The following is a 27,130-nucleotide window of genomic DNA, read 5'->3' on the forward strand; positions in this document are numbered from 1 at the left end:
CCTGGCTGACTGTTCCTCCCAGCAGATGTCCGGGTAATTAAAATCACCCATGACAACTACATCCCTTGCCTTACATGCCTCTGCAAGTTGGCCCGAAAATTCCGGGTCCAGCTCCTCCCCTTGGTTGGGGGGTCTGTAGTAGACCCTGACCGTCAAATCGCTCTCCCCACGGTCCCCTTGAATCTTAACCCAGAGCACTTCAGCCTGCCTGTTGTCTAACCCCATTCTGCTGGCAGAGGATGTGTAGTGCTCCTTGACATAGAGCGCCACACCCCCACCTTTCCTTCCTTCTCTGTCCTGCCTGTAAAGCCTATAGCCCCCAGTGCTAACTGCCCAGTTGAATGCAGTGCTTTGGAGCATGGTTGGAAAACGAAGCAGATAATACACTGGCCTTTATTTAACTGAAATTTTGAGTGGAGCTTTAATGTATGTTAAAATTGCTAACAGGAATTTGAAAGCCTACAGCTGAGGTGTGAACCTCTTTTAACCTTTTTTGCTATGAGGAGTAATTTGAGGTGCTCACTCAGGCTTGTATATTTAAATGAGGAATATTTTTCCCATTTTACCAACGTGGAATCTTGATGGATCAATTGCAGCTAGTTAATGTTGATAAAAAGAGAAACTAAGATATGATGAGGAAAAAACAGTACTATCGTACATAAATCCAAGCGATTAGGATCCACTTCTTTGCTGAAGATGTCAGAGCTCTAATTTTTAAGTGAAGTTCGTATTCAGTGGTTATGGGCTTGCTCAACAAACCTAGTAGTTGGCCATTAATTTATCTGTTGTTATTAAGGACTAAATCACAGCAAGTCACTTTATTTTATTAACTTGCATTATGCACTGTACTCATAATGATTACTATGTATTCCTGAACAGCAAGATGAATGCTGTTTAAATAGAAAGTGTATATGTCCAGAACAAAAATAATCTGTGTACCTTTCACAGAATGGGGGTTTACAAGACTGATCTGAAATCACCTTAGGCTTATCCTCCAAGGCACAGCCTGGTACACTTGCTCCAGGAGCTCAGTAACATTACTTTTATTACATGTGTCCAGTCCAGTCCAGAATTGAACAGGAAATAGCAATGTGAAAGTCATTAGTGGGACATAGCATCACTAAGTAAACTTTTATAAACAAATTTATTTTTGCTAAAGCTTGACTTACTCATATTTGCTTTACATGATATATTGAACTAATAGAAGATTATGAACAAGGAAAACTTGAGTTTGCCTTTCCTACGCACCATCCAAGTACATGAAGCTTGGTCATATTAAATGTTTCAGGCTAAGGTTAATTGCATTGTAGTTGCCAACTGATGGCTTAATTGAGCAGCAAGTGTTCACCCTGATTGTATGCAAGCAGCATCCAAGAAAATTGTGCGTCTGTTTTTAATTGCCCATCAAGGCTCTTCCTAGTTTTAGTAATAGCAGATGGCTGCCAGCTTTTAGCTCTTTACATGCTATTTAAGGTTTCTTGCCCTGATTACAGTTTGTTAATAGATATGTTTTAGACTTGTTTCCCATGTAACCCTAACCCTCACTGCCCTATCTAGGTTAACTTTATAGGGCTGTTGGCCTCCTTGTCACCTGCTGACTTTTTAGTCAGATCTTTTGTCCTCTAGTCTTGAAGGCCTGGCTTAGTTTTACTGGACTACAGTGAAACTTGTCTCAGTTACACTCTGAGAGCATCTTTTCCCTTTTCAGGCTTGGAGTTCAGCACTTCTGAACAGTGTTTTTCATGATTCACATAATCAAACATAGCAGGAAAAGAGCACTGATCCGCTGAATTAGTGTGCCTGTGCTCTTTGGAGTCAACTGATGCTCTTTTGTTTTAAGAATCTGAAGATCAGTTGGAAAAGGTACTGAGTGGGTTGGATAATCAAGAAGGGCATAGAAAGCCAGATGGGATATCAGGGGGCACCAAATGAAATGTGGTAGCCATATATAGGTAATATGGTGTCGGGGGGTGTGGGGTGGTGGAGAGGCAGGAAATAGGTGAGGGGGAAAGAAAAATGAAAGTTGCGTGTGTATGTACCAGAAGTTTTCAAAACCAGGCTGAGAATCTTGTTAATAGGGATCAGCCTATTACTTCCATGTTGTCAACACTGGAACAATATATGAAACGCCTATTACTAGTTAAAAGCCCAGACAGAAGAAGGTGGCTTCCCAGTGGAGTCCAGAAGCAGTGTCATACCAAAAAGGGGAGTCCTTTACTTAATTCTTCTTAATGTGCTTAATCCCTACTGTGCATCCATTGTTATCTAGAAACATACTGATAAACTGTAGTCTGACCTGCCTATAATGTACAGTCAGTAAATTTTGATGCAAAAGGTCTAAGTTCTGTTCATTTTTTATATTTAATTTTCATGTTAACTAACCTAAAGTACGTGGGAGTTGAATTTTCATCCAACTAAAGTGTTTGCAAGCTCAATTTAAAAAAATTAAATAAAAACAAAGAAACCCCAAAAAGCAAAATTCCAATATGAACTTTTTGATGCAACCTAGTAGACCTCTGAGTTTGCTTGCTTAAGTAAAAGAAGTTGTGAATAGAAGACAAACTTCACCATAAACAATCATGATCTGTTTCTTTGCTCCTTCTGTGCCCTTCTCTTTTTCTCCTGGGTTTTATGGCTGTCATCTTGTTCTTCCCTTTCTCTCCTGAAAACAAAAAACCAAAATCTTTAAGCTCTTTCTCTTGTGATTCTTCCCAGAATTGCAGGTGGTATATAATCTTTGCACAAAACTTCAGTTATTGACTTCTTTCAAGTGGTGAACAGCAGTTATCTGGTCAGAGGCGCTTCTGGAGGCAATGTACTGAGTGCCCATTTTATAGAAATATTTTCCCAGGAATAAGTGTAAAGTTTTCACTGTCAACTGGGAATTGATAATAGGGAATGAAAATACTGTAAGTTTGTCCACCACTCCATTTCTGCTTGTGTGCTTTTGTGCTACTGGTAACCAAACAACCTTTATTTTCTTTTTCCCCTTTCAGCTTTACCTCCACTAAAATTTTCAAATATTTCTGTATCCAGAGAATTTAAAATGTTATGTTGTTTTGATTGAGGTTCATGTTATAAGTACTAGCTAGATATGAAAAGCCAACTGAAGTTCATATGGACAAAAAGCCTCTTCATCCATCACAGCATGAGCCTTCAGACCTGTAGAACTTTTGTCTTGGCTATAACGGAAATTTAAATGTCAAGAGAGATTTATTTTTTGTCTCATTATGCAGGGCGGGGGAGAAAATGTACAATATAGTAACCTGATGGGTTTGACATAAGTGAAATTTTGAATTGCATTTCAGGTTACCTTCCTTCAAGGATTGTGTGGTCTGTTTACAGCTTAACTGAGAATTCTGTTTCCTGCATCAATGTAAATAATACCTTCATGTTCTTGGTTTAAAAAAAAAATTAGACTGATGGATCTGTTAGGCTTAAACTTTGTGCTTCTTGGTAAGGAACTGACCTTACTGCAGAAGGTATGGAAAGCTCCATTATACAAATAGGAACAAAAATTATCTGAATAAGCACTTAAGATAAATAGAACTGGAATTTTAAAACCTTTCACCTCCACCTCCTTCCTGATTCTGTCACTGGAAACCCTTCTTGTTTGCTTTGCTTCTCCAAACTGCAAGGTTTCATGTCTAGACGCAGCAAAAGATGTGGCTAAGAGCAATCAGTTTTTAGGACATAGCATATAGTGAATTTCAACCAGGGTGTTGTGGCAACCTAAGGTGTTTTGAGATCCTTCTATAGCTGCTCCAGGGTGTCATGCAGTATTAGTCCTGTTACCTGCTCATGAGAGAAACCCATAAATTTCAAATAGGAATTCCTAGTGTTAAAAACATTCAATTTATTGTGTTCTTTCTCAGTTTTTTTGCAACAGAAAAATGCTAAAAATAAGTGAAAAGTAAGAGCTGGCATTGTCTTGAGGGGTGCCTTGAATCTTTAAAAAAAAAAAAAAAAAAAAAGTTGAGAATTACTGGCATAGCAGAACCTGATTGGGAGAAGTGCTGTGTAGAAGACCAATTAATAGGTGGAAAAATCAGCAGGGACATGAGATTTCTTAGATCTGGGTGTGGGAAGTAACTTCAGTCCTCTAACAATGCTTCCTTAAATAAAGACAAAGATTGGGAGGATGCAGCAGAACACTACTGGAAACTTGGAGTACAGTCTTCATCCTTGTTCTCATCCTTGCTTAGGACCCATCAACAAATAAAGCCATCTGGAGGGTTCTGAGTTAACTTTTCCATGTTATTCTGTTCAATTAGAAGGAGCAAAGAAAGTTAAAGTACTGAAATAGGTATAAAAAGTTGCATAAAAACACAGTCCAATATCTGTAAAGAAGATAACAGTAAAACATTATCCCAGGGTGAGAGAGAGAGAGAGAGACTGCTTAAAACTCTTGATTAGAATTTGCATTTAAGTATGCTGTGGGATTGACTTATAATCAGAAGAATACATTATCTAATTCAATTTTAGGGGACAGACACAGGGTTTTTTCCTTTTGAATATTTGTTGATAAGTTCTAGATAAAGCCCTTGAACCACTCCTGGTTTATCCCTGTCCTTTCAATGAAAGGATATTGACACTGCTGTCACCCTCTTGCTATACATAATGGCAAGTTGAAGGGTATTTTGATGTTTTGGGCATTCTGTCTGGTAGTTGTATGTAAGAGTTTGTTCCTGAAGTTTATAAGAGTAGGTCAGATGAACACTTTTCTGAGATGGTTTTGACCAGGGATGTCAAACACATGACTCATGGGCTGGATCCAGCCTGCAGAGCCATCTCATCGGGCCTGTGGGGCTCCTTGAGGGGCTAGGAATTCAGAGAAAGGGGCAGGCTCCATCACTCTACCAAAATCTGAGATCCTGTTAGGGACATGTTTCCTCTGCAGGTAGTAAGCAACAGTTGTGTTAATCCCTGTGGCTTCCTGATACTGCTCACCCTGGCAGTCCATATCTTCCCTTTAAGAAGATGGTTGGTCCAGGGTTGACTCCTGAAGAGCCTGGTGAGTTTGATTTCATCTTCCAACTCTCTCTGGTTTATATGAGGATGGAACCTGCTTTGACCAGGCAGTCTGGCTTTACTTAAGCCAAAACATCCTCATTTTTGTCATGTATGGCATAAAATACTGGCTTACTACAATAGTGTGCACATCAGGTATAAAGTTGTTGCACCAGATTCCTGTCTGTTCTAAAATCCAAAAAACTGAATTTGGACATTTGTAAAATTTAACTTTTAACAGGATTGTTCTGAGCAGTTATTCTGGAATAAAATGGAGTAATTAAAGTCTGAAATTGGATTAAGAATAGCCAGAGCCACTAGATTGGGAAAGTACTGGTTGATGCCTGCACTAATATTAAAAGGTAATTTGAACAGCCTTCCTGTAACTCATAAAATCCCAAATCTCATATTTAAAATATACTTTTTAAAAACAATTTTTCATTTCCCTCATTTAAAATGAAGTCAATAATAAATAGTACTAAACCTGCTTAGTCAGAGGGCCTAATATGCAAACTGCATATTTACTTAACTTTATTCCATGTTGTCCTTTTTCAGAGATTTGATGGAATGTGAGATGTGTGATGGGCTACTAATCCAGTATATTTGATAGTAGTAAATATTTTTTTTTCCTTTCTCTCTTCTGACCCATCCCTTGTAAGCAAGGCAAAATTGTGATGAGATGTGGGAAACACCTTCTATAATCTGCATAGATAGAAAAAATAGCTGCTGACAGATGCATCAGAATATCTGTACACTGATCAATGAAATCTGTTGGGCCCTAACATTAAATGGGTCAGGCATAACAATTTCTGAAAGTTCTTTGCTTCATCTGAATATTTTTCTCCACCCAGTCACACTCCTCTCAAACTGTGCTTTGAGTTTTGTTTATTTTTAAATTGGGTCTACCTCCCTATTTGGGAATTTGTGGTCCCTCTTACAGTCTGCCTCTCTGTCCACATAAAATAATACCTGCAACTCTGCACAGCAGATCAACATTATAACAGGAAAATTATGGAAGCCTGTTTCCTTTCTCTTAAACCTTGAAAAGTCAGAAGCCATTTTGGGATGCATTTGGTAGCTGTGTTAGTCTCAGACAAAAATAAATGCAAAACTCTAGAGCTCTTGGTTTAGAGAGGATACCTTTTATTAGACCAACTAAGACATCACAAAAATGTTACCTTTTTCTGCAAGCTTTCAGGCGCACACACCCTTCCTTAGGCTCAGGGAAAAATAAAGCTGATAAAAAGTCCCCATAGGTAGAAAATAAACTTTATTTTCTGTAGAGGAAGCTGAAGGTGGAAGTCTGTTCCTCTGGGTCTCTTTACACACTCATGGACCCAGAAGCCATTTCATGCAGTTAAATAGACATATACTGCAGAATATGCTGTCTCAGAATTCTCAGCAGGGGCTATGAATTAAATCCACGTGGGTTATGCTGCAGTGCAAATAGCAGTGGCATGATTCTTCTTGTGGGACTACCACAGGGGGATCCTGATAATGCAGTGTTAATAAGGCCACATACAGCTTTAACCCATGAAATGCTTGTGGGGTTTTTTTTGTTTTTTTTGTTTTTTTTTTTTTACAAAAGAGCATCTATTAAACATTTGCCAGATATTAGACCACAGCCTTCATTTTCTGGTACCTTTTTAGTCTAAGTAGCAAAGATAAAAGACATTGCTTTAGTTAGTTTCTTACCAAGTCAAACTGTCCTAAGGGCAGCTGTAACAAAGAAGGAAGACTCGCTTCCCAGTATTAACACTTTGAATTGAGTAATCCACAGCCCTCCTTGTATAAAAACACTGATCCATTTTAAATATGTATGAATAAGGGGTGTCACTGCACTTGAAAGTTTTTAATATATTGTCACTGGTGCCTGAAAGAGAAGCTGACATTGCATGCTAAATTGCAAAATAATTCTCTTTAAGAACTTTGTGGCCGGATTCTGTGTTCCTTCATTATGTAATACAAGTAGTACTTGCTCTTTACCAAGGAATGGAGCTGTAGTCCTTGAAGATGATCAGTTTAACAATGACCAGCTATGTGGCCCTGTGCAGGTAGGATTGATTTCCTATGGAGAAGGAATGAATGGTTAGAAATGTATAAGGATCCTATTCTTACACAACTGCGGTTAATATTAGGAAGGGTAATTTATAATCATGATGGAGATGCGACTATGGAAAAAAAAGCACTTCCTTACTCAGACCTTGTCTTTGCATACTTTCACAGAGCCCACCACAGTCCCTGCTGCAACCAGTGAGTGCGGAGCTTTTTGTTTTTTTGTTTGCTGGGAGGCTGAGCTGGGCGGGAGTGGGGCAAGGCAGACATGGGGGGCTTCTTCTGTGGCTCCCCCCGTTCGGGGAGAAGCAGGCACAGCTGGAGGAGCTGTGGGAAAACCTGCAGTTGCCTGGCTGTGCCTGCCTTTCCCTGGCTGATCTGAATCACTCTGGATCTTTTCCAAATCTATTTGGAGGCTTCGGATTCAATTCAGACCTTTTACTGAGTCTCCCAATTTGATATGGATTATGAGGTTCAGCTGCCAAATCAAGCCGAATCTCCTCCAAATTGAATCGGTGATCGAAGCTTTGCACAGCCCTAATAGACATAGCTAGATCTAGATAGATAGATGTGTGTGTATATCTAGATCTATATATCTAGATATTTTTAAATTAGAATCAGTCTATGGAAAAATGAAATGAATTCTGTCCCCTGTGAATCAACAAGACACTGATTTTACTTTCTGTGCAAATCTACTGAATGTGCCAGGTATTGACGGTTTAATCTGAAGACTGTGTGGCATCGGGCATATCAGTGGATATAACTTGGATCATAGAAATTATGGGTGTAGCATGGAAAACGAAACTTCTTGTGTTTTCAGTCCAGCGGCTAGTTTGCAGACATGAAGATCAAAAGTAAAATTCACACAGCTGATATGGAAATAGAACCTCACAATGCTATTTTGGTCACAATTTTGGAATAGAAATGCACTAAAGTGGCTTGAAGGAAATGGATCATGAAACACCACTTCATCTGAATTCCTAACCATGTTGGGAGTAATAAACTTCACTCTCCCAAGCATCCTGACATATCTGTTAGTCTTATTCCTGTTTTTGTTTTATTTTTTTATTGGGGCTGTTAAATAGCCAGGACCTTTCTGCTCTGATAGATGATAAAGGAAGGGCACTACAGTCATTAATCAAACTGTCAGCCTGCTGGGCCAGAGAAGAAATCCAATCTAGAGCAATGAGATGCTTTTATGACTTAATGGTTTAAATATGTGCTGTATCAAAATGTTAGTGCTCTAAAAGATATTGTCCAGTGAAGCAGAGGATGGTAATAATGCTATCATGGGAAATAAATTACTGTAGGACTCTAAAGTATTGTGAATTCCCTTGCTATAAAACTGTCAGAGGGAGTGTTACTTGGGTAAGAGTGACGCTCTGTCATCTGCATTCTCTTCTAAAGTTAGCTAATGTAATGGAGTGTATAAACACCTATGGCTAGGTGTTTGGTGTCCAACGATTCAGTTGTTGAAAAGCAGTTTGTATGGCTAGAAAACTTATTTTATAATCGTGTATATGAATACAGTTGGAGCCTAGGTGCTGGGTTGATGTCAGGGGAAGGACATAATATGATCTGCCATGGGACAGGCACCATAATACGATCTGCCATAACATGATCTGCCCATGGGATAGGTACATGCCAGCATCAGTGCAGGGAACAGCGGCACTGGTGGTTACAGAGGTTTGCTTTTAGCTTGTCCTTCAGCTAAAACAATTTATAAATGGATATTGTGAAATAGAGAAGCAAGAGTGAACGTCAGTTCCCTGTCACTCTACCTGACCTGGTTGGTCCGGATAACTTGACGGCTTTGGTGCTGCTTGAATTATTAACTTCATTAAAGTCCCGAAATTTGCAGATGTGCATGTACACACACCCAATCTTCCCCTGCCTTGCCTCCTCCCCCGTTGCAAATTTTGGGCATTGTAGTTCTGTATAGGGATGTATACTACCAAGATTTAATTTCACAGTTGTGAATCTGGTGAGGCATTTGACTTCTGCTGGCTTTCACTTCTGGGAAGTCATCCTGTGGTGGACATTCAGATTTCTTGATACTTTTTTACCTTGTTTTTTTTACTATTTTACCTTGTTTTTTCAGCCCTTTCTATGGCTTTGGCTGTTATTTTCCTCTTCTGTTCTTGTTTCTGCCCTTTCTGTCCCTGTTCTTCTACAGTTCTTTTGGGATAGCTGTCTTACCCACCACACACCACGGACTAGCAGAGCCGACTGTTGTGCAGCCATGCCCTTTGCCACTGATTGGAGGGGGACAGGGCCGGATGACAGGCAGCCCTCTCAGCCAATCACTGGTGAGGGGCAGCAGCCATCTTGCCTTCTTGTCAGCAGCCTCCCTCCACCCTTCCCTAGGGTGGGCTGTGTGGCTGGAAGGACTGCTGGGGAGCCAGCATCTTATTTTTTTTAGTAAGTCCCTCTTCCCCCACCCCCCACAACAGAGGTTGCCCAATTTCACAGTTTCTGTGAAATCCACACAGTCACAATTTGGATGGGCCCCTAATCATCAGGGATCTGGGTTTTTTATCGCTTGCTTGTGGCCGGCTGTGGGAAAGCAGTGCAGGGTGTGGCAGTGGCAGTGGTGGCTGCCACCGTGCCACTTGCCCACAACCGGCTGTGTGCAAGCAGCGTGGAGCATGGCAGCAGTTGTGCAGGGGTGGCCACAGTATGTGAGTCTCCCCTCTCCCCTGGCCAGGCAAGTGTGTGTGGCCCGTGGAAGGGCACCACTGCCCTCGACCCCCCCGCCCTGCTCCTGGGACCAAGCACAGAGATGCACTCCCTCCCTTCCCTGTCCCCCCCTGCTTCTCAGTCTAGATCCCCCATCCCCTTCCTTTTCACCTGCCCTGCCCCTTCCCCACACACACACCTACTTGTGTGTGTGTGTCTGTGTATGCGTGTGTGCATCTGTGCCTGTGTGTGGGGAGAGTGAGGGGCACCAGCAGGGCTGGGGGGTGCTTTAATTTTAAGGATGGATTTTGGGAGTTTGATCAGAGAATTTGCAATTTTTTGGAGGAATGCAACTATGGTAGTCTTGCTGCCACCTTGACTATTGTTGAGATAAGAAAGCTAGGTACATTTACAACTTTAATTAGGTGTTTGTTGCATGGATCTTGTCCCAGGTGAGAACAACATAATGTCTCTTGGTGCTTTGTTCTGCTTGTAGTTAGAAGTAAGATGTTTAAGCATATGACTTGCAGCATTTTTAGCATTAGATTGACCTTCTCCCCGTCTTTCTTCCTTGAGGTGAGCTGTGAGAATGAAGCAGGTCAGAATAATCAGAGAAACAAATTTATTATCTTCATCAATTAAACATAAAGCAGTTTTTTCCAAGAAAATTAATAAAGATGTCTGAAAAGTAAAAGAAATACTAGGGAATCAAAGCTCATGGAAGAGGTGATATCTTGTATTAGATCAACTAGATATTTGCAAACAAATTGTTTTATTTATTTGCAAGCTTTTGGGTACACACACCCTTCATCAGGCATAGGAGAAAGCAGAGACTGTAAAAGTTCTCTTAGGTAGAAATGAAAATTCATGTTTTGTATTCATAGGGAAATATTATGTCACTTGATGTAACTTAAAGGAAAGAAAAAAACATTGTTCTTTGCTCCTTTCATCCAATTTTTTCACTGAGCTACTGTACAGCTATGGGCAAACCAAAAATTTGCTTCTCATAGAATGCCCATTGTGGCATAAGTACCAAAGGCATTCTGTTACAGTTAGCTTATGACCAAGGATCCTGGTTTTCCTTTCACATGGGAAAACAGAGAAAACCACAGATTTACCCTTTTTATCAGAGAAAATGCAGATTTCTCCTTTTAGCAGAGAAATGCATGGATTCCCTGCTTTTGCAAACAGCTCTGCTGGCTGGTTTGCCTGGAAGGGAATGGGGAGGGGGAAGGACGGGGTCTGAGGCTCTCAGTCAGCCACAGCTCTGCTCTGCTCAGCTTCACTCTTCGCTCCTGGAGCCTGAGGTAAGTGGGGCTTGCAGGTGCTGGGTGCCCCTCTGGCAGGGTTGTGGGCCATGGCTGGGGGACACTAGCAGGGCTGGGGAGGAGGGGAGCTGGCCCCACCCCCACCTGAGCAAGCAGAGCAGTGGGGGAGCCGGCTCCATGCTATTTCTGCTGCAGCTGCCTGCTGTTAGGGACAAGGAGCTGCAGACTTGCATCCCTGGCCCCATTCCCTGACAGCTGTGGGCCTCCTCCAGCAGGGCCCCCGGGGCAGGGGCTGTGGGTGGGGGCAAGAGACACAGGTAGGGCGAGGGGCTGTTGTGAGGCCAATGAGGGGCACCAGCAGGGTTGGGATGGCTTTGGGGGTGAGTGAGAGGCAGCTGCAGGGGGCATTGGGGGCAAGTGAGGGGTACCAACAGGGCTGGGGGTGGGGGGCTTTAGGGGGCTTTTAATTTTAATACTGGATTTTGTGGGTTTTATCAGAGAATTTGTGACTTTTTGTTTTTTAGCAGAGAAAACCAAGATCCCTGCTTATGACCATCAGTTTTTATGGCATGCAGTCTAATGATGAATATCTGGTAACTAATAGTGATGCAGAGTGCTTCTACTCATGGGTTGCTGCTTTTCCAGGCCTAGATTGGTAGTAACTGCCAGTAACATTACTTGCTGTTTTAGGCCACCTGACAATCGCATGTGAAAGGTATTGATCTTAACCTGTTTTCTAATGGGTGGGAGTTAATATCAGAAACCAATCAAAATATAAATGTAAAGTAATAAAACTGACATTCTGAGAAATTTTAAGTATAGAAACAAGAAAGATAAGTGTGAAAAGTAAATGCCGCCTTAGCTTCAAATGCTGATTGTACCTCTTCTGTGGATAATGTGGTACTTCATTATACAGCTGTTAGTTTGACCCCATACGTGAGTGCTGCTGTGTTCACTCTATAAAAGAGGGAGATGGGACAACTTAATTGCATGAATAGACTGGGTTGCTTTTAAAAACTAATCGGGGGAGAAGATGATTCTTGAACTCACCCCCAGAATAGCTCTTGTGTATCCTATTTATATAGCAGGGGCTCAAAATTTATGAGACTTGAACTTATATATACTCCTGGACTGCTGTCAAAACAATGCTGTTGTACCGAGAGACTACTGATATTTATATATTTACTTATTTAAAATACCATATAGCTGGCCAGTGTCCAGGATGAAAATCAGTGTTGTGTACCATTGAGAATTTGGAATGAAATGTGTAAGAGGAACATGCATGCTTGACTTACTGATTTATGAGAAATGTGTATACTGTGGCAAAAAGTAGGGGGGTTGATTGAAGGGAGGGGACATATGAGAACCTGTCACAGTACTGTATAATATGCATTATCTTGGCTGCTAGTGATAGAGTTGGTATTTGTAATCTGAGGGTGTGATACTACATCAACACGTTGCCTTGAAACCTTTGATTATATAGACTTCTAGTTCGGTTTTACATAGTTCATGAAGCAAATGTGGCATATAGAATAAATCCAGGAATAGGGTTCATCAGAATGACATACATAGACAAGAAATTGTTCTTTCCAGTTTGAGCAAGAGAGTGTAGTAGAAAATGATTTAATTCACTCAGACTGTGGAGCATGGGTTGGTATGTCTGCAATGTGATTCCCTCAGACCAGCTGTTCCTCTTCTAAACCTGATGCCAGATCGAAATAGCTGTGTGATGGTTATGACTCTTTCAGTGCTAGCAAATTTTATGGTGACTGCTGTGAACTTGGAGTGAGTTGTAGCTACTTTATGTCAGCTTTGATTTACTGCGTCAAGAGATCAGAGTAACTTTAACTCCTGACATTTACTTGTCAATAGTATACTGATAAATATTCAGTGTAGGAATTTTTTGAGGGGGGCAGGAGGGAGGTTTAGAATTCTGTTAAAAATAAGAATGCAAGAGAGCAGTCTAAGTGTCCATGATTGAATGCAGATCTGTTACCACCCCAGCAAAAATTTTCCCCTCTGAACACTTACCAGACTGCTGTGTCAGTACCCCATCACACCAAAGCAATGTGTTTTAATCTGTGCGTGTTATTTTCAGCAGGTACTTTTTGATGCACCTGGTGCCAATCCTCAGTCCAGAACCCCATTAGATTTCTCAGAGCTTGGTTTCCCTACGAACCCAGAAGTGGTGCAGCCACTAAAAAACATGTTAGTTGCTTAACATGTTTCCAGATCTGGTTCCGTTTCATGGCTTGCACTTCACTTCTTTAGATTCTTTTTTGGTCCTGGAGCCAATTTTTAAGGCTGACTTCATTCATTCTGTAGCTTTCCTCAGGATTTGAGCTCATGACTGACATGTCTTGTATTAAGATGATGATTGTACTAATTTTATAAAATTAATAAGTTGCATATTTACTGCTTAAGTAATCGCAGTAATATCTTGAAAAATGGTTTTATCCCTTTTTAAAATATTTGTGACTGTTTCCTATTAAAATTAATCTATAACAAATTCTGAGTTTTAGGTGACAAATTCAGCTTTCTTTTAGTGCAGACAAATTTTGGAATATAAAAAAAAAAAAAAGATGATGTTCTTTACAGAAGCTACTTTCATTGCCAGTCTTTTTTTAATGGGTTTTTTTTTTTAAATAATTAATTTGTTTATTTTATCTACACTGATTCTGGAATTGTGAACACTTTTGTGGTCCTTCTGTAGTAACTAGTGCTACTCATAAGAAGTCAACATTTTTATACTGCAACTTGAGCATTGTTGTAGCAAACTAGAACAGAATAGTTTTAAATGGATATAAACTCTCGTCTTGAGAGATTGTGTAGTATGGTGGGCCATGTAGTGATCTAGAAAGCAGGTTGACTAGGTATAGATCAGTGATTCTCAACCAGGGTGTCCCATGATCCTTTCAGGGGTGTTTTGGAGTGCCATTCAGTTTTTAGTACTGTTAAGTGTGCAAGCATGATTTAGAAGATGTACCAGGGTTTTCAAATAGGACTCCATAGTGGTAAAAACATTCTGACCTGTTGTGGTCTGAGTTTCTTGCAGCAGAAGAATTGCTTTATTTTTCTGTAGTTTAAAAAAAAAAAAAAAGAGTAAAAACTAAGCTGGCGTTTTTCGAGGGATGCCTTGAGTCTAACAGGTTGTGTGCCAGCCAAAGAAGTCTGGTATCATTAGGTACCTTCAGCTTTTTCCACTTCCTCTCACCAACTCCTTCCCTTCCTCCCCTGCCCCCCAAAAACAAACAAGCAAACCCCCAAACAAACAACAAAATGAACTCGTCTGTCTTTGCCTCAACTATAATCAGCTGCATCTTTTCCTTCATGGTATATTTTTTCTTTATCAGTTTCAAGTAGTATTTTTGTACTTTCTATTTCAGATTTAGCTTTGGAATCGAATCCATCTGATCATCCCAGAGCAAGCACAATTTTCCTGAGCAAATCCCAAACGGATGGTAAGGTTAACGACCTTTTTTCCCCTTTCTGAAAAGGGAGAAAGGAGCATGGTAGAACATTGGAAAACATAACTGGCTATTTTAATTGCACATCAAGTTTAACTTGCTTTGTATTTCAGCTTGCTTGAAAAGGGGCTACTAACACAAGAATTTGTAGGTGTTTATAGAAATGTTTTACCCAGACTATTTCATAATGACAATTTATGTCATTTAACCCTTAACATCATCTTGCCATTTCATTAGAATTTCCTGATATTTAGTATTAGTTTTGGGATTCTACTAGTTTGAAAGAGCAGGGTTGTCTCTTCACAGTAACATTAATCCAACTGAAAGAGATGGTGGTTTTATAACCATGACTTCAAAACAGTCTGCTTGTAAAATGAATCGGCATTAATAAGTTGCATATTTACTGCTTAAATAAGTACAGTAATATCTTGAGGAAATCTTATCCCCTTCTTGACTATTTGTGATTCTTCTGTATTAAAACTCACCTGTAACAAAGTTTAAGTTTGAGGTAACAAATTTAGCTTTCTGTTAGTGGAGATTAGATTTGGATTGTAAAATCTGAACTGTTCTTCATCTTTAATGAAGCTACTTTCATAGGTGTTTTATAAACAAGATTTAAAAAAAAAAAATCTGCTCCTAAGTGGGAAGCTGTTCCTAATGATTTGGGGGGCCTAAGCCATCAATTTCTCTCTCTTCATATACAGTTAGTGTGCAACCCACACCACATACTTGAGTTCCTCTACCAGTGGAGTAGATTAAATTGTAAACAAAACTTTTTCTATGAGAGATCCAGCCTGGGATCAGTATATAGTTAAATAATGAACCAAGCTGAATATTCAATAGCATTTTATATAATGGTGCATTAATATATCAGCCGCATACCAGATCGGCACCAATAAAAGGAAAACTTATCAGCAATCAGGTTTTTTTGGCTGGCATAACTGATAATGTCACCGATAAATGCCACATGCATGAGTGCAGCTGCAGCATTCACACAGCCAGGAATGCAGCCCAGCAGCTTGGAGAGAAGCCTCCAGCTGGTAAGTCTGTGGGAGGGGGGGAAAGGGGCATGGGGGAGGGAAGGGGTGTGGGGGTACAGATTGAAGCCTCTGTGGTGAGGGAAGAAGTGGAGCAGGGGCAGGCACTGCCCAGCCAGGGCAATGAACACAGCACCAAGAGCTGGGAGTGTGATGGAGCCGCAGTGGGGTGGAGCAGCTCCTGCAACTGTGCACACCTCCCAGAGAGGCATGGGAGGGTTATGTGCCCCTCCCCAGATTTTTGCATGGGATGAGGGTGGGCTTCCTGCTGTGGGCTCAGGGCCAGGGGCTGCACCTACCTCTTCCCAGTTGGGGGGCTGGACTGAGTGGGTGGGGGCAGGGTGGGCAGCAACAGTGCTGGGAGGGGTAGATGCAGGGTGGGCTATAGCCACCCCTTCCAACGCTGCTGTTGCCTACCCCACCCATTTGGAGCCCTGCCCCTCCCCGCCCCACTGGGAATAAGCTGGTGCAGCCCTTGGCCCTGGGCATGCAGCAGGCAGTCCACGCTTGCCCCGTGCACATATCTGATGAGGCACATGCCTCTCCTTGTGGGGTGCATGCATCTGCCCCCTAGCCTCCCTTGTTCCCCAGATGAGCCACCTGCAGCTCCATCTTGCTTCTGGTGCTGGGGTCTCATTCCCCCCCTGACTGGGTAGCCCCTGCCCTTGCCCCACTCCCTCCTTCACCATGGGAGCCTCAATCTGTCCCCCTACCCCACCACGCTCCTTTCCTCCCACAGACTTACTGGCAGGGTGCTGCTCTTGAAGCTGCCAGGCTGCATTCCAGTAAATCAGCCGTTGAATCGGCATTGACCAATATGGCTGGTTAATAATCAGCCATTGGTATTGGCCAAGAAAATCTTTATTGGCACACCCCTAACTGAATATGCAAATTCACCTAAAAAAGCAGAGAAATATTTTTATCGTTCCTCTGTAAATGTCTGGAATAATAATAAGTTTAAAAACTAGGTGTTTTCAACTTTTTTTGTCTAAAGTGTCTGTATTTTTTGTAGTAATAAACATAATGTTATAAAGGGAAAACTAATGCCATTTTCATTGACAGACAGCTTTAATATTTTTGCTGCCGGTATAGCCTCCCTGAAGAACAGTTAAATTGATAGGTCTGTTAGTTTCAGTGCCACAGTTCAGAATCCTATCAATAGTAGTAAAATTTGGTCAGGTCAACTTTGATGTTTGGGAAATAAATATCCAGGCAGCAGAGGCAGGTGTTGGTCATATTTGTGGAAGAGAATACAAAGGGAGGCCTAGAGGAATTAGACATCTATTGAAGGCTGTAGATGAAGTCTAGAGTTGCAAATTTCAGACCCATAACAGGTCTTTCTTTTAATTTTTATTTTGAAACTTGATGCAGTGTGAACATGAGTAGTATGATTGTCAGTGTGCAGTTAAGTTAAAACTGTTGAACTAGATGATAGTCTTGCTGGGAACAGTGTAACTTAAATATGGTTCATTATTAAACTGTTCACTAAAACAGATTTTATGGGACTTCTCCATGAGGAGAAAGGGCAGATCCAGTCTAGATTTTACTGGATCTGCTTTACTCTTAAACCTTGTGTGGAGGTGGTAAAATCAGTAACTAGTATGTTGATGCTATCATCAAGACCATACACTTTTATTTGGTAGGACTGTCATTTTGACACAAATTTTAAAGTGCTAGTAACTTGGTAGATGTAAGATGATGTAGTCCTGTCTTTTGAAAGCTACCAATTCCAAGTCAGAAGTTGAAAGTTTGGAAACACGGTATCTTTATTATAAAAGCAGAGTGGCTGGACTGGATTATAAAGCAATTTATTTTCTCTAGAACTGTGTGGCCGCATCCACACGAGTGTGGACATTTGTTTCCCTGGGACAAAATAGCAGTGGCACGCCTTGTGCCACAGCCAATTGTCCCTGGGGAATACCTGCACCCTCTGGCGCACAGCAGGTTACCCTGGATGGGGTAGGGGAGGCTGGGGCCAGCACTGAGTTGGTCCCAGTAGCCTTACTTGGGGTTGTGGGGGCCTCCTGAGGCTGCAGCAGCAGTGATCTTGCTGCTCGGAGCCTTGCTAGCAGCCAGAGCATGATTCCGCTCAGCCAGGCTAGTTTTGAGTGGTGTGCGCTGCCTCTGCATGCACTGCGCTACTTTTTATTTTTTGCACAGGTTTTTTGACCCCTGAGTATCCCCTGCCCTTGCAGTGCAGAGAACAGCTGAATGTGTGGTATGTGGTGCTGTAGACACACCTGTGGCACTACATAGCGCACAGCTGTGCTCATCTGGACACGGCCTGTTTATGTGAATACCTTCAATACTTCTTTGTTTGGCTATCATAATTCTGTTTACTGCTACGACACAATAGCTGGCTTTTAATTTCTTACTGTTTTTAAGACTGATCCAGTATAGTATGGTAAAACTGCAGTGGTTCCAGCCATCATGCTCATGGATGGAACAGAATTTTGCTCCTTTGCCTAGATGGTTGTCCCCTGCCCTGAATCTTCAGTAGAACAAAGCACTTCACCTTTTTAAACATCTGTATCGTGACAAAATCACATGGCTCTTTGACCTGATACCAGACTGTACATGTGAAGTGAATTTAAATATGGCAAGGCATTGTCCTGGTGTGCAAAACACTGAGAATATAATATATTGTTATGACTTCTGTTATTTTAAATCGAAGCTATGCAAGTAAAGTTTAAAAAAAAAAAAACAACAACCCTAATTAGGATTTGAGCTGATGAAACTGCTGTGAACAGTGGAATTTCTTGCCAGTGTGCTTGCAATAAGCTAAGTAGGTAGGGTATCTTGGAAGAGTTACAAGCCACAGACTTTTTAACCTGGATATAAAATACAGATCTGGCACAAGTAGAAATGAAATGCTGTGGTTTGGACAAGCTTGGATGCATGCTATTGTGGCAGTAAGTGGGTTTGTTGTTCAAGCTTCGTGCTTCAGTTATTTTTTATGGTTAAAGTATAAAGAAATTAATCATTGGAAAGTTAATGGAGGGAGCAGTAGATAAAGTGCTAATTGACAGAACTTGGAAAGCCCACCCCGCTTCCCCTCCTTAGTCTAGATCTAAGCTTTTCTTTACCTTCAGAGAAGACACAAGCTATTAAGGAGATACATTAATGGAAAACTCTTACCTGAATGTCAAATTGTCTAGCTTCATTCTCCCCTCTACTTGATATAAAACCATTGTAGAATCTAGGTACTCATTTGTAAAGTGACTGCTTTTTTAGTTAGGTCAATAAGTTATTGAGGAATGAGCCAACTCTTTACTCTGTCTACCTAAAACTTAGGTGACTTTTTCCTCCATAGTGTGGTAGTGTCATAAGTATTTGTTGACAAGTATTTCCATCTAAATATGGAGACCAACTACTAGGTGTTATAAGACCCAACTTCAGACCCTAGGGTGTCTTTATTTTACATGTAAGATGAATAATGTCTCAAGTGTAAAGCTTGTATTACAAATTTCTGGCTGTAAATAGTTTTTAATTATGCTCTAAACATTTTTGGTGCTACAGCCCATTATAAGACTGAGAACAATTGAATAATTCAATTTTGAGTTACTGTAAACTGAATTTACACTTTACCAGTTACAGGTGAATCTGAGCTGCAAATTCCCATTTATGTTTTATAAAGCTAATATTTTTCTTGTCCTTCCATCTGAATTTTTTTGTCCCTTTCCCTCTCTTCCCTTTTTAGTGCGTGAGAAGAGGAAGAGTAACCATATCAACCATGTAAGTAAGACAGACTATTAAATATAAATGCTCTTTGTTCTTTTTTCATTGTTCCTTAAGCAATTCAGGTCTAGAAAGAGGTCTTTAAAATTTTACCCCCCTCTCTCACATATTGGTATGTGAAAGATCTATGCCTGCAGGTATGATAGAACAGAACAATGTCACAAGCACAACATTGACACTTTTTTTGCACTTACCTAGTGTGGTAATTATAATAACCAGTTGCAGGGGGGGAAGATTGAGACGTGTGACTTAATGACTCAAAATAAGAAATAAAATCAGGTAAATTTTAAAAAATTTTGGTCTTTAGATTTAAAACTTGAGTCAGTAAATTCTTCCTGTTTAGTGTTGCTATATGAAGGCATTTTTTTAATACCACTAGTCTTCAGTGAAGTGCCTTTCTTAAATGCAATTTTTTTTGTTAAAAGGAAGTAAAATTTGAGCTGAGGTGGTCAACTAGCAGAAATTATTCTGTATTGTAAAAACATACAAATATGCAAACTGAGAATTTTTTCATCTTGAATGTATGATTGCATTACTGTAAATGCAAATCTTTTTATTTCAATCATTGTTCGTTATCTTTGAACATTTTAAGATCTCTGTCAAATTCCACTTTAGAATTGCTGTCCTGCAGCTCCATGCTTACCTTCAGAAGCATGTTAACATGTAACACACCTCCAAGTGAGTCTGTACATGCAAGGGATGTCACAAGCATTTTAAGGTGTTCTAAGATGGAAAATTGATCAACTATGAAAATATTTATTTTCAAAGGTCTTTGAGTCTTCCTGAATTATTGTACATTTTGGCTCTTGCAGTCATTGTACATTATACAAGAATCATGGTGACTGTAAAAATATAATTAACAGTGCATATCATTTTACATCTGGCAACACCAGCAGCATGAGAGAATTAATGTCATGATAAATGGGCCAAGGGGATGTCTCCTAGTAACTCCCACTGTTTGTTTTTTAAAACTGGGGTTTGTAAAACTACTTGGTGCCCAACAAGTCTAAACATGCTGTTAAAAATGAAACATCATTGTTAATGTAACAGTGTGCATTTTGCCTAGGGTATCTTCAGATATATTTGTTCTGAAATTAAAGTCAATTCTCTCTGCTAAGACCTGGTTAAGGACCAACTCGCTTGTTTTTACTGGAGGACTAAAGAACTGGAATTCGATCTCTGCCTGAGCATCAGCTGAGAAGTCTGAAGGCTATTGGAGCTTTTGCCAAGAGAGCTGTCTTAAGTCTGGAGATATGGCATTGACTAGATGTTACCAAAAACAAATGAGTCTTGATTTTATTATAGAAACAAAGAAATTAAAGGCTGGAAGGGACCTTGAAAGATCATAGAGTAGTTCAACCCTGTTGCTGTGGACAGGAATACTGCTGAAATCAAGTGATCCCAGCAAGGTGTCTGTCCAGTCCTCTTGAAGACTTCCAAGGTTAGGGACTGCACCACCTCCTTGCAAAGTCTGTTCCAGATTCTGGTCACCCTTACTGTAAAGAAGTTCTTCCTTGCGTCCAACCTGAAACCATCCTCTAACAGTTTATGGTCCCTGCTCCTTGTCTTCCCCTGCGGCGCCCTAATGAACAGTTTTTCTCTTAGCTCCCAATATTCACTCCTTACATACTTACAGATGGCCATCAAGTCTCGACTCAGTCTTCTCCTCCCCAGGCTGACAGTCCCAGATCCCTTAGTCCAAGCTTGTCTGACATATGGCCTGTGGGCCACCATGCAGCCTGCCAAGCCATTTTATCTGGCCTGAGGTCCCTTACTCGGGACTGGAGAGGAGTCCTGGCGCCTGCTCTGCGCTCCATGGCAGCGGCAGCAGTGAGGCATGGCGAGGCAGGCAGGGGCAGCCCACGGGCCCCAGCTGGCAGCGAGAGATGGGGAGCTGCTTACCCCCGCGGGGCCAGACTCATCATGTGAGCCAGCTCCCGCCGCCGCTGCCTCGAGGGCTGTGTGGCATGGGGCTGCCCCATCTGTGCCTGACTGGACAAGCTGGGGACAGCACCTGCAATTTCTCCTCTGGCTCCTCCACTTGTCCCCGGTGTGCAGCCGGGGGAGCTGCAGCATGGCTGGTGCCCTGCCCGTGTGCCGCTCGGGACGGGACAAGCCTGCATCGGTCAGTCCTGAGCGGCACACAGCTCCACTGCCGTGTCTGCTGGCTGGTGCAGACCTGGTCGGCCTCCTCCCATCCCCAGCAGCACATGGGAAGCCAGCTTCAGTTGCATCCTGCTTTTCCTGGCCGGTGCCGACCCGGTTCTGCCCAGGCAGGTTCTGCAGCACCATGTCAACCCAGGCATGGCACCAGCAGGCCGGGTGGGCTCCAGGTCAACCCCGGCCTGGCCCTGCAGCTTCTTTAGCGCCAGGTCAACCTGGTTGTAGCTAAGCGGCTCCTGCAGTATCATGTCAGCCAGCACCATGTCAACCCCTGCAGCTTCGTTGGTGTCAAAGGTCACGTGACATCACTTCCTGATGTGATACCACTTCCTGTGAGGTCTTTGAATATGGCTCGCGAGCCCACTGAGTGATAAAAAGTTTGTGATCCGGCCCCACATTCAAAAAGGTTGGACACCCCTGCCTTAGTTGTTCCTCATAAGGTTTGTCCTCCAGGCCCTTAATCATTCTTGTGGCCCTTCGCTGGACCCTTTCAAGATTCTCCACGTCTTTTTTGAAGTTTGGTACAGTTTTTGAGGCATTCTCCCAAAAAAAAGGAAAATACTGTACTTTTAGTATTAAAATTCAGGAAAATCCTTATTAAAAAAAAGGATCCTAGGTACTAAAATATGTTAGTGCACTGGAGGGAAGAATCCAACTTCCATATACCATATTTACTCAAATCCAAAATGAAGAGGTTTTTTTTCTCAGTTCAACATGAGGGCAGCAAGTGTGGGGGGGGGGGGACCTTCAATCTTAGGTTCAAGTACTGGCCTAGGGGAGGCAGCTACTGCAACTTGAGACTCAGCCTGAGCTCCAGAGGTGGAGCCACTACCTGTCCCAAGCTGGGGCTGAAGTGGCTTATGCAGCAGAGGGGGTATGGCCCAGGGGATGCACAGCTGGGGAGGTGCAGGGGAGATGTGCAGAAGCAGGGGAACTGCTGTGCCTCTGGTTCTGATTCAAGCCTGAGGCCAGAGCTGCAACAAATGCAGCTCCCTGGCTTGCTTGGGACTAAAACCATCATATGCTCTGTACTCCAGACTGGTGCTGGGGGTGGGGCAAGTGACGGGGGTAGGGGGCAGGCACTTGGGGTGGGGCAAGTGTTGGTGGGGGGACAGGCAGAGGGGCCAGGGATGCAGAGAATTTAAGACAACTTTCTGATTACACATTTGTTATATTTTGCCACGTATAAAAAAAGTTGTGTTTTCATTTACAGAATCTAGTGGGGAGAGGGGTAGTCTTAAATTCAGAGTTGTCTTAGATTCAGTTAAGTATGGTATTTATTAGTTGAAACCTTCATTGTGCCTGACTTTTTAAAAATTCCTTCTAAGGTTTCCTCCTTAGCCTTCAGCTATAGCTCTAGACAATGTTAAGTTTTCCAGGCAGTTTGCACAGTAATTCAAATTGTGGGACATTGAGTAAAGTGATTAATTATAGCAGAGGTTTTATGTAAAACTGAATTTTTAAGTGATGTGGTATTCAGTTCCCCAAATGTGCCCAGTTTAGGATGTCATGTAAAAGAAAGGGTGAAAAATATATGCAGGAGTAGGAGCCAAAAAACAGTTGGGGTAAGGAAATGTAAGAACATACTTAAGGATTGGGGCCAGGGAGCGGGGGGTGCACTTCACCAAATATCACGATTTTGGGGCATAGTGGTAGGTGTGCACTGGGGGGGAAGTAGAGTGGAAATGTCGGGGGTGGTATAGATTTCTGTGGTATGTGCTGTGGCTAAAAAAAATGAATAGCTAAACTCAAGTTCATTGATTCATGTCTAAAACTAAAATTTCACGATCTTGGTTGTGTTCATACATACACACATACATACAGTCCTTTCAGATGGGGTAGTGTTTTGAGTAACTTGACTGAACAGGTAGCTTAGATGCCAAGAGCCTTCATTTACAAATACCTCCAGTTTTATACATTAACATTTTGGATGAGCAAATGGAGTTGTAAACCTAAAATCCAAACTGGTAAAAGCCCTTCTCTTACCTGTGTTAATTTTTTCTTTTTTTTTCTTTTTTTTTTTTTAAGGTTTCTCCGGGGCAGCTTACAAAAAAGTATAGCTCATGCTCAACAATATTTATAGATGACAGCACAGTCAGCCAGCCTAATCTTAGAAGCACAATAAAATGGTGAGTACCATTCTAATCACAGAAGGGACAGAGCAGCATTGCAAGCTTTTTCTTTGGGAGTAGTAAATTGTGCAAGTATATTTCATTTGAGGTATTTGACTCTGGTACGAGTCCAGTGCTGCTCATCCTTGGCAGTTTGCTCTTGGAAAAAAGCTGCAGAGTCTGGGGGATAGGTTAGATTTATAGAAGTATGATGGGAAAGCTTTCTTTTGTCAGCCAGTACTGCAGATCAAGGCCGTTGACTTTTACATATTTTGGTACAGCCATGGTCAGTGCACCTGATGATTTTTTGTGTGGAACTGGGCTGTCAGCCTCTGAATAAAAAAGGGTTGTTTAATTGTTGAAAATAAAAGCAGAAGCAAAATCCGTTGAAATGGTGGTGTAAAAATATTCTTACTTTAGCTGTGATGTTGTTCTGCCCTCTAATGGTAGCAAACTATAGTGGGGTTCCCTTTTTGGTTCTATAGCCTTTCCGCTATATTTCAAAGTATGTTTGCTATTTTTAGATGCATATGTTTTCAACAACTCGGTCTTTGTTGTTCCCCATCTGAGATGGCTTTTTGGTCCACTTGCTGCCAATGGTGGAGAGACAGCCACTTCCCTAATGGAACAGTCATTAACTGAGATTTCTGTGAAGAGGCTTTCCTGTATTTTTCATGAAAGCAGTACATTTGTCACCAGAAAGATTGAGTAAAATTTGGAAGTGTATTAAACTTTGGATTTGGCTTATTGAATCTAAGGTTGATGGTGATGCATGTGCCTGCTGCTTATCTGCTTTGCCAGAGTGGACATGTTGGTAAAGAGTTTTGCGCTAACCCATCCCCTCTCGTCCAGTCTCTGCCACGTGGAATATTCTTCTGGCAATGATTTAGGTCGTGCACTGGGCAATCCTAACTCTTTAGGACTTGATAAGTATTTTAAATCTCTAAACTTGAACTAGTAGGACACTGCATGGTTTAGAATTGTAAAATAATCTTTTCTTATAGCTAGCCTTTCAGCTATGACCCTGAATAATAAAGAGCTGGAAAATTTTTCTTTGACATGTTGACTGAATGTAACGGTCACAATTTTCCCTGTTCCTCTTGGCCAGTGCTAGTAGTGATTATGTAAAGGCTGGTTCATTACCTCTGTGAAATTAGTTTAATTCCTGGTATGTAGGTGTCCACTTCAGACCATTTAGTTGGCAACAGTGCCAAATATGACAAGGACTGAAAGGACAAGAGACTGAACTTGAATATTGTTTCTTGCTGGGCTCATGACTCAGGATATACTGGAGCGATCCCTCCTATACTTTTTCTCTGGCTAAACATAGGCTTTAATCTCTCCAGGGCTATTAAATCAGTGATTCTTTGTCATTTAAATTCACTTTTAAAAGCCTTTAAGAGAGAACAGATGCTTTACTGTGCAGTTATACCTATTATAATATTTCTTACAGATGTTGAAACACTGTATCTTGAGCTAAATCTCAGCAAGTATTGCTTGACTCTAAGGTCATATTTTCCTAACGCTAGGCTCTGGCTTTGGAGCAGGGGAAGGAGCTGGGGATGATGGTATGGGAGTACCATCAGATTAGGGGTTTTGATATTTTCACTCAAGATGGCATTCAGCATCACTTGGTGGGGGGGGGGAAGAGCAGGTCAAAACCATAACTGTTGGTTTGGGGACACTTTCTCATGTAGCTGCTGGGACCCTTGACTATGCTTCAACTTGTCTACTGCCAGAGCCTGTAGCTTCCCAGGGCACAAACCCTACCAGATACTCTTCTCTGCTATCAGAGGCAAAGATATTTTGCTAGCAGCTTCCCCTGGTTCAGTCTCTTGTTTATATAGATATGAATGTCTCTTGTCACTGTACTCCAAATGCCATTATTGACTGGCTGCTTCTTGATTGGCATAAAGGACAGATATTTCAAACTATAAACTGCATTTACCATAAAGGTTTAAAGAAAATATTGAACCCTTGTGAGTCAGTTGTTTTTTGACTTTTTGAATCTTAAGCTCCCCCTCTTTCCTCGATTAAACAAGCATGCATTTAATCTGTGCACTTCACTTTACTTCTTGGATGAGATGAGAGGATATATGAATATGCACACACATACACACAGCATTTCAAGTGAGTTTAACCAATTGAGTGATATCTGTTCTGGCTAATATCTGTTCACTTTTGCAAACATCAGAACTGAGGGATCAGGGAGCTTGTGTCAAAAATGGTTTAGGTAGGTTAGGAAGCCTATTTCATTTTAACTTCAGCAATGGCTCAAGCTGTAAATGGTTTGCAGTAAGTTTCTCTCCTTAGCTGCAGCATATGTGTCAAGATGGAATGCACAGAATATGCTTCAGTAAAATGACATTATCTTCTCTTTTCCCATCTGCTTTCCTTTCAGTGTGACACTAGCAATATACTACCACATAAAGAACAGGTAAGTACCCTCAAGATCTGTCTCTTGTTAAGTAAAATAACTGTCCTGTAATTGAGTCAGTTATGACTAAATAATTTGAGTTACCTTTGGTTTAATAGCTAATAGTTTTGTGTTGGTAGCTTTATAGTTCATTGAAGGCCCCCCCCCATGCTTTCCCTCTGCTTGTTGGTGTCATTCACTGACCTTCTCTAAAACCAGGTCTGTGTTCAACATAACATCAAAGGTGAAGAACAAAATGTTAACAAAAACGGGAAACCTTTCTGAATATGTGCCCAAACTAGTATTTAAGTTAGGTTTTGTCTTACTCCCTCCTGAATGAATTGTGTGTAATTAGGTGAATCTAGGAGAACTTTTTCCTGTGTTCTGTATCCTATAGATCCATGTATGAATTGCCTCAAGTTGTAAGACCTAATTGTTTAAGAGGTAGCATAATAATCTTTGAATTGAGAAATGAATATTGAGGCTTGTAAAACTTTTTCCACTTAATTTTAGTTGCAAGTCCCATTCAAGGTTTAGAAAGTGGGAATAGTAAGAATAGAATACAAGGACCCTGACTTCTTTAATTTGTGAGCAGTCATAACAGCTGTGGGCAGAGGGATTCCAGCAATGTCCCCTTAACTGAGATACCTCTTCGGAGTTATCTTCTCTAGCACTGAGCCCAGTGTTCACTAATAATTCCTACTGACATTAGCTGTCCTGAAAAAACTAGTCTGTAGGGCAAACAACAGATGTTAGGAAATGTCCAGTCTAGCCTCTCTAGACTTCAGTGTGAGCATATTCTAAGGGTGAGGGATAGGCAGCCCCACTAGGGAGAAGGTTAGTAGAAAGTAAAGATGCCTTTAATCTCAACTGCCACACTCCAGTTTTTGCTGTTTTTGGTAAAGGAGGACAGTCCTTTTTGTTGGGCAAGAAGGGCTGTGCTTTAAACATTAGACTTGATTTGAACCTATTGTGGTTTAGGATCTATGAAGATGTTTAAGGCTTTGGATTTGAGGTATTGTGTCAACCTGTGTTATAACATGTACCAACACACTTTGCATAGGCAAGACAAATCTAAATAGAGTAAAGACCTCAGAGCAGGCATGAACTTTTCTATAAGGAGCCAATTTATTGAAACTAAAATGTTTTAAAACAAAAATTCATGGAGGGGCAGGGGGATAAAGAT

The 27,130-nt window shown here is 41.3% G+C and overlaps 1 protein-coding gene across 1 annotated transcript in view; it reads left to right on the forward strand.

The window, feature by feature from the left end:
• The window catches only part of CCNYL1 (cyclin Y like 1), a 56,303-nt gene that overhangs the window by 7,251 nt on the left and 21,922 nt on the right, over positions 1-27,130 (forward strand). The window contains exons 3-6 of the mRNA XM_019553511.1: positions 14,399-14,473; positions 19,217-19,251; positions 23,446-23,546; positions 25,930-25,965. Of these exons, the coding sequence (XP_019409056.1) occupies positions 14,399-14,473; positions 19,217-19,251; positions 23,446-23,546; positions 25,930-25,965 (247 nt within the window). The remainder of the gene's footprint in view (positions 1-14,398; positions 14,474-19,216; positions 19,252-23,445; positions 23,547-25,929; positions 25,966-27,130) is intronic.

Source organism: Crocodylus porosus, unplaced genomic scaffold, assembly GCF_001723895.1.
Source record: "Crocodylus porosus isolate Cpor-Errol unplaced genomic scaffold, CroPor_comp1, whole genome shotgun sequence".
NCBI classification, from domain to species: Eukaryota; Metazoa; Chordata; order Crocodylia; family Crocodylidae; genus Crocodylus; species Crocodylus porosus.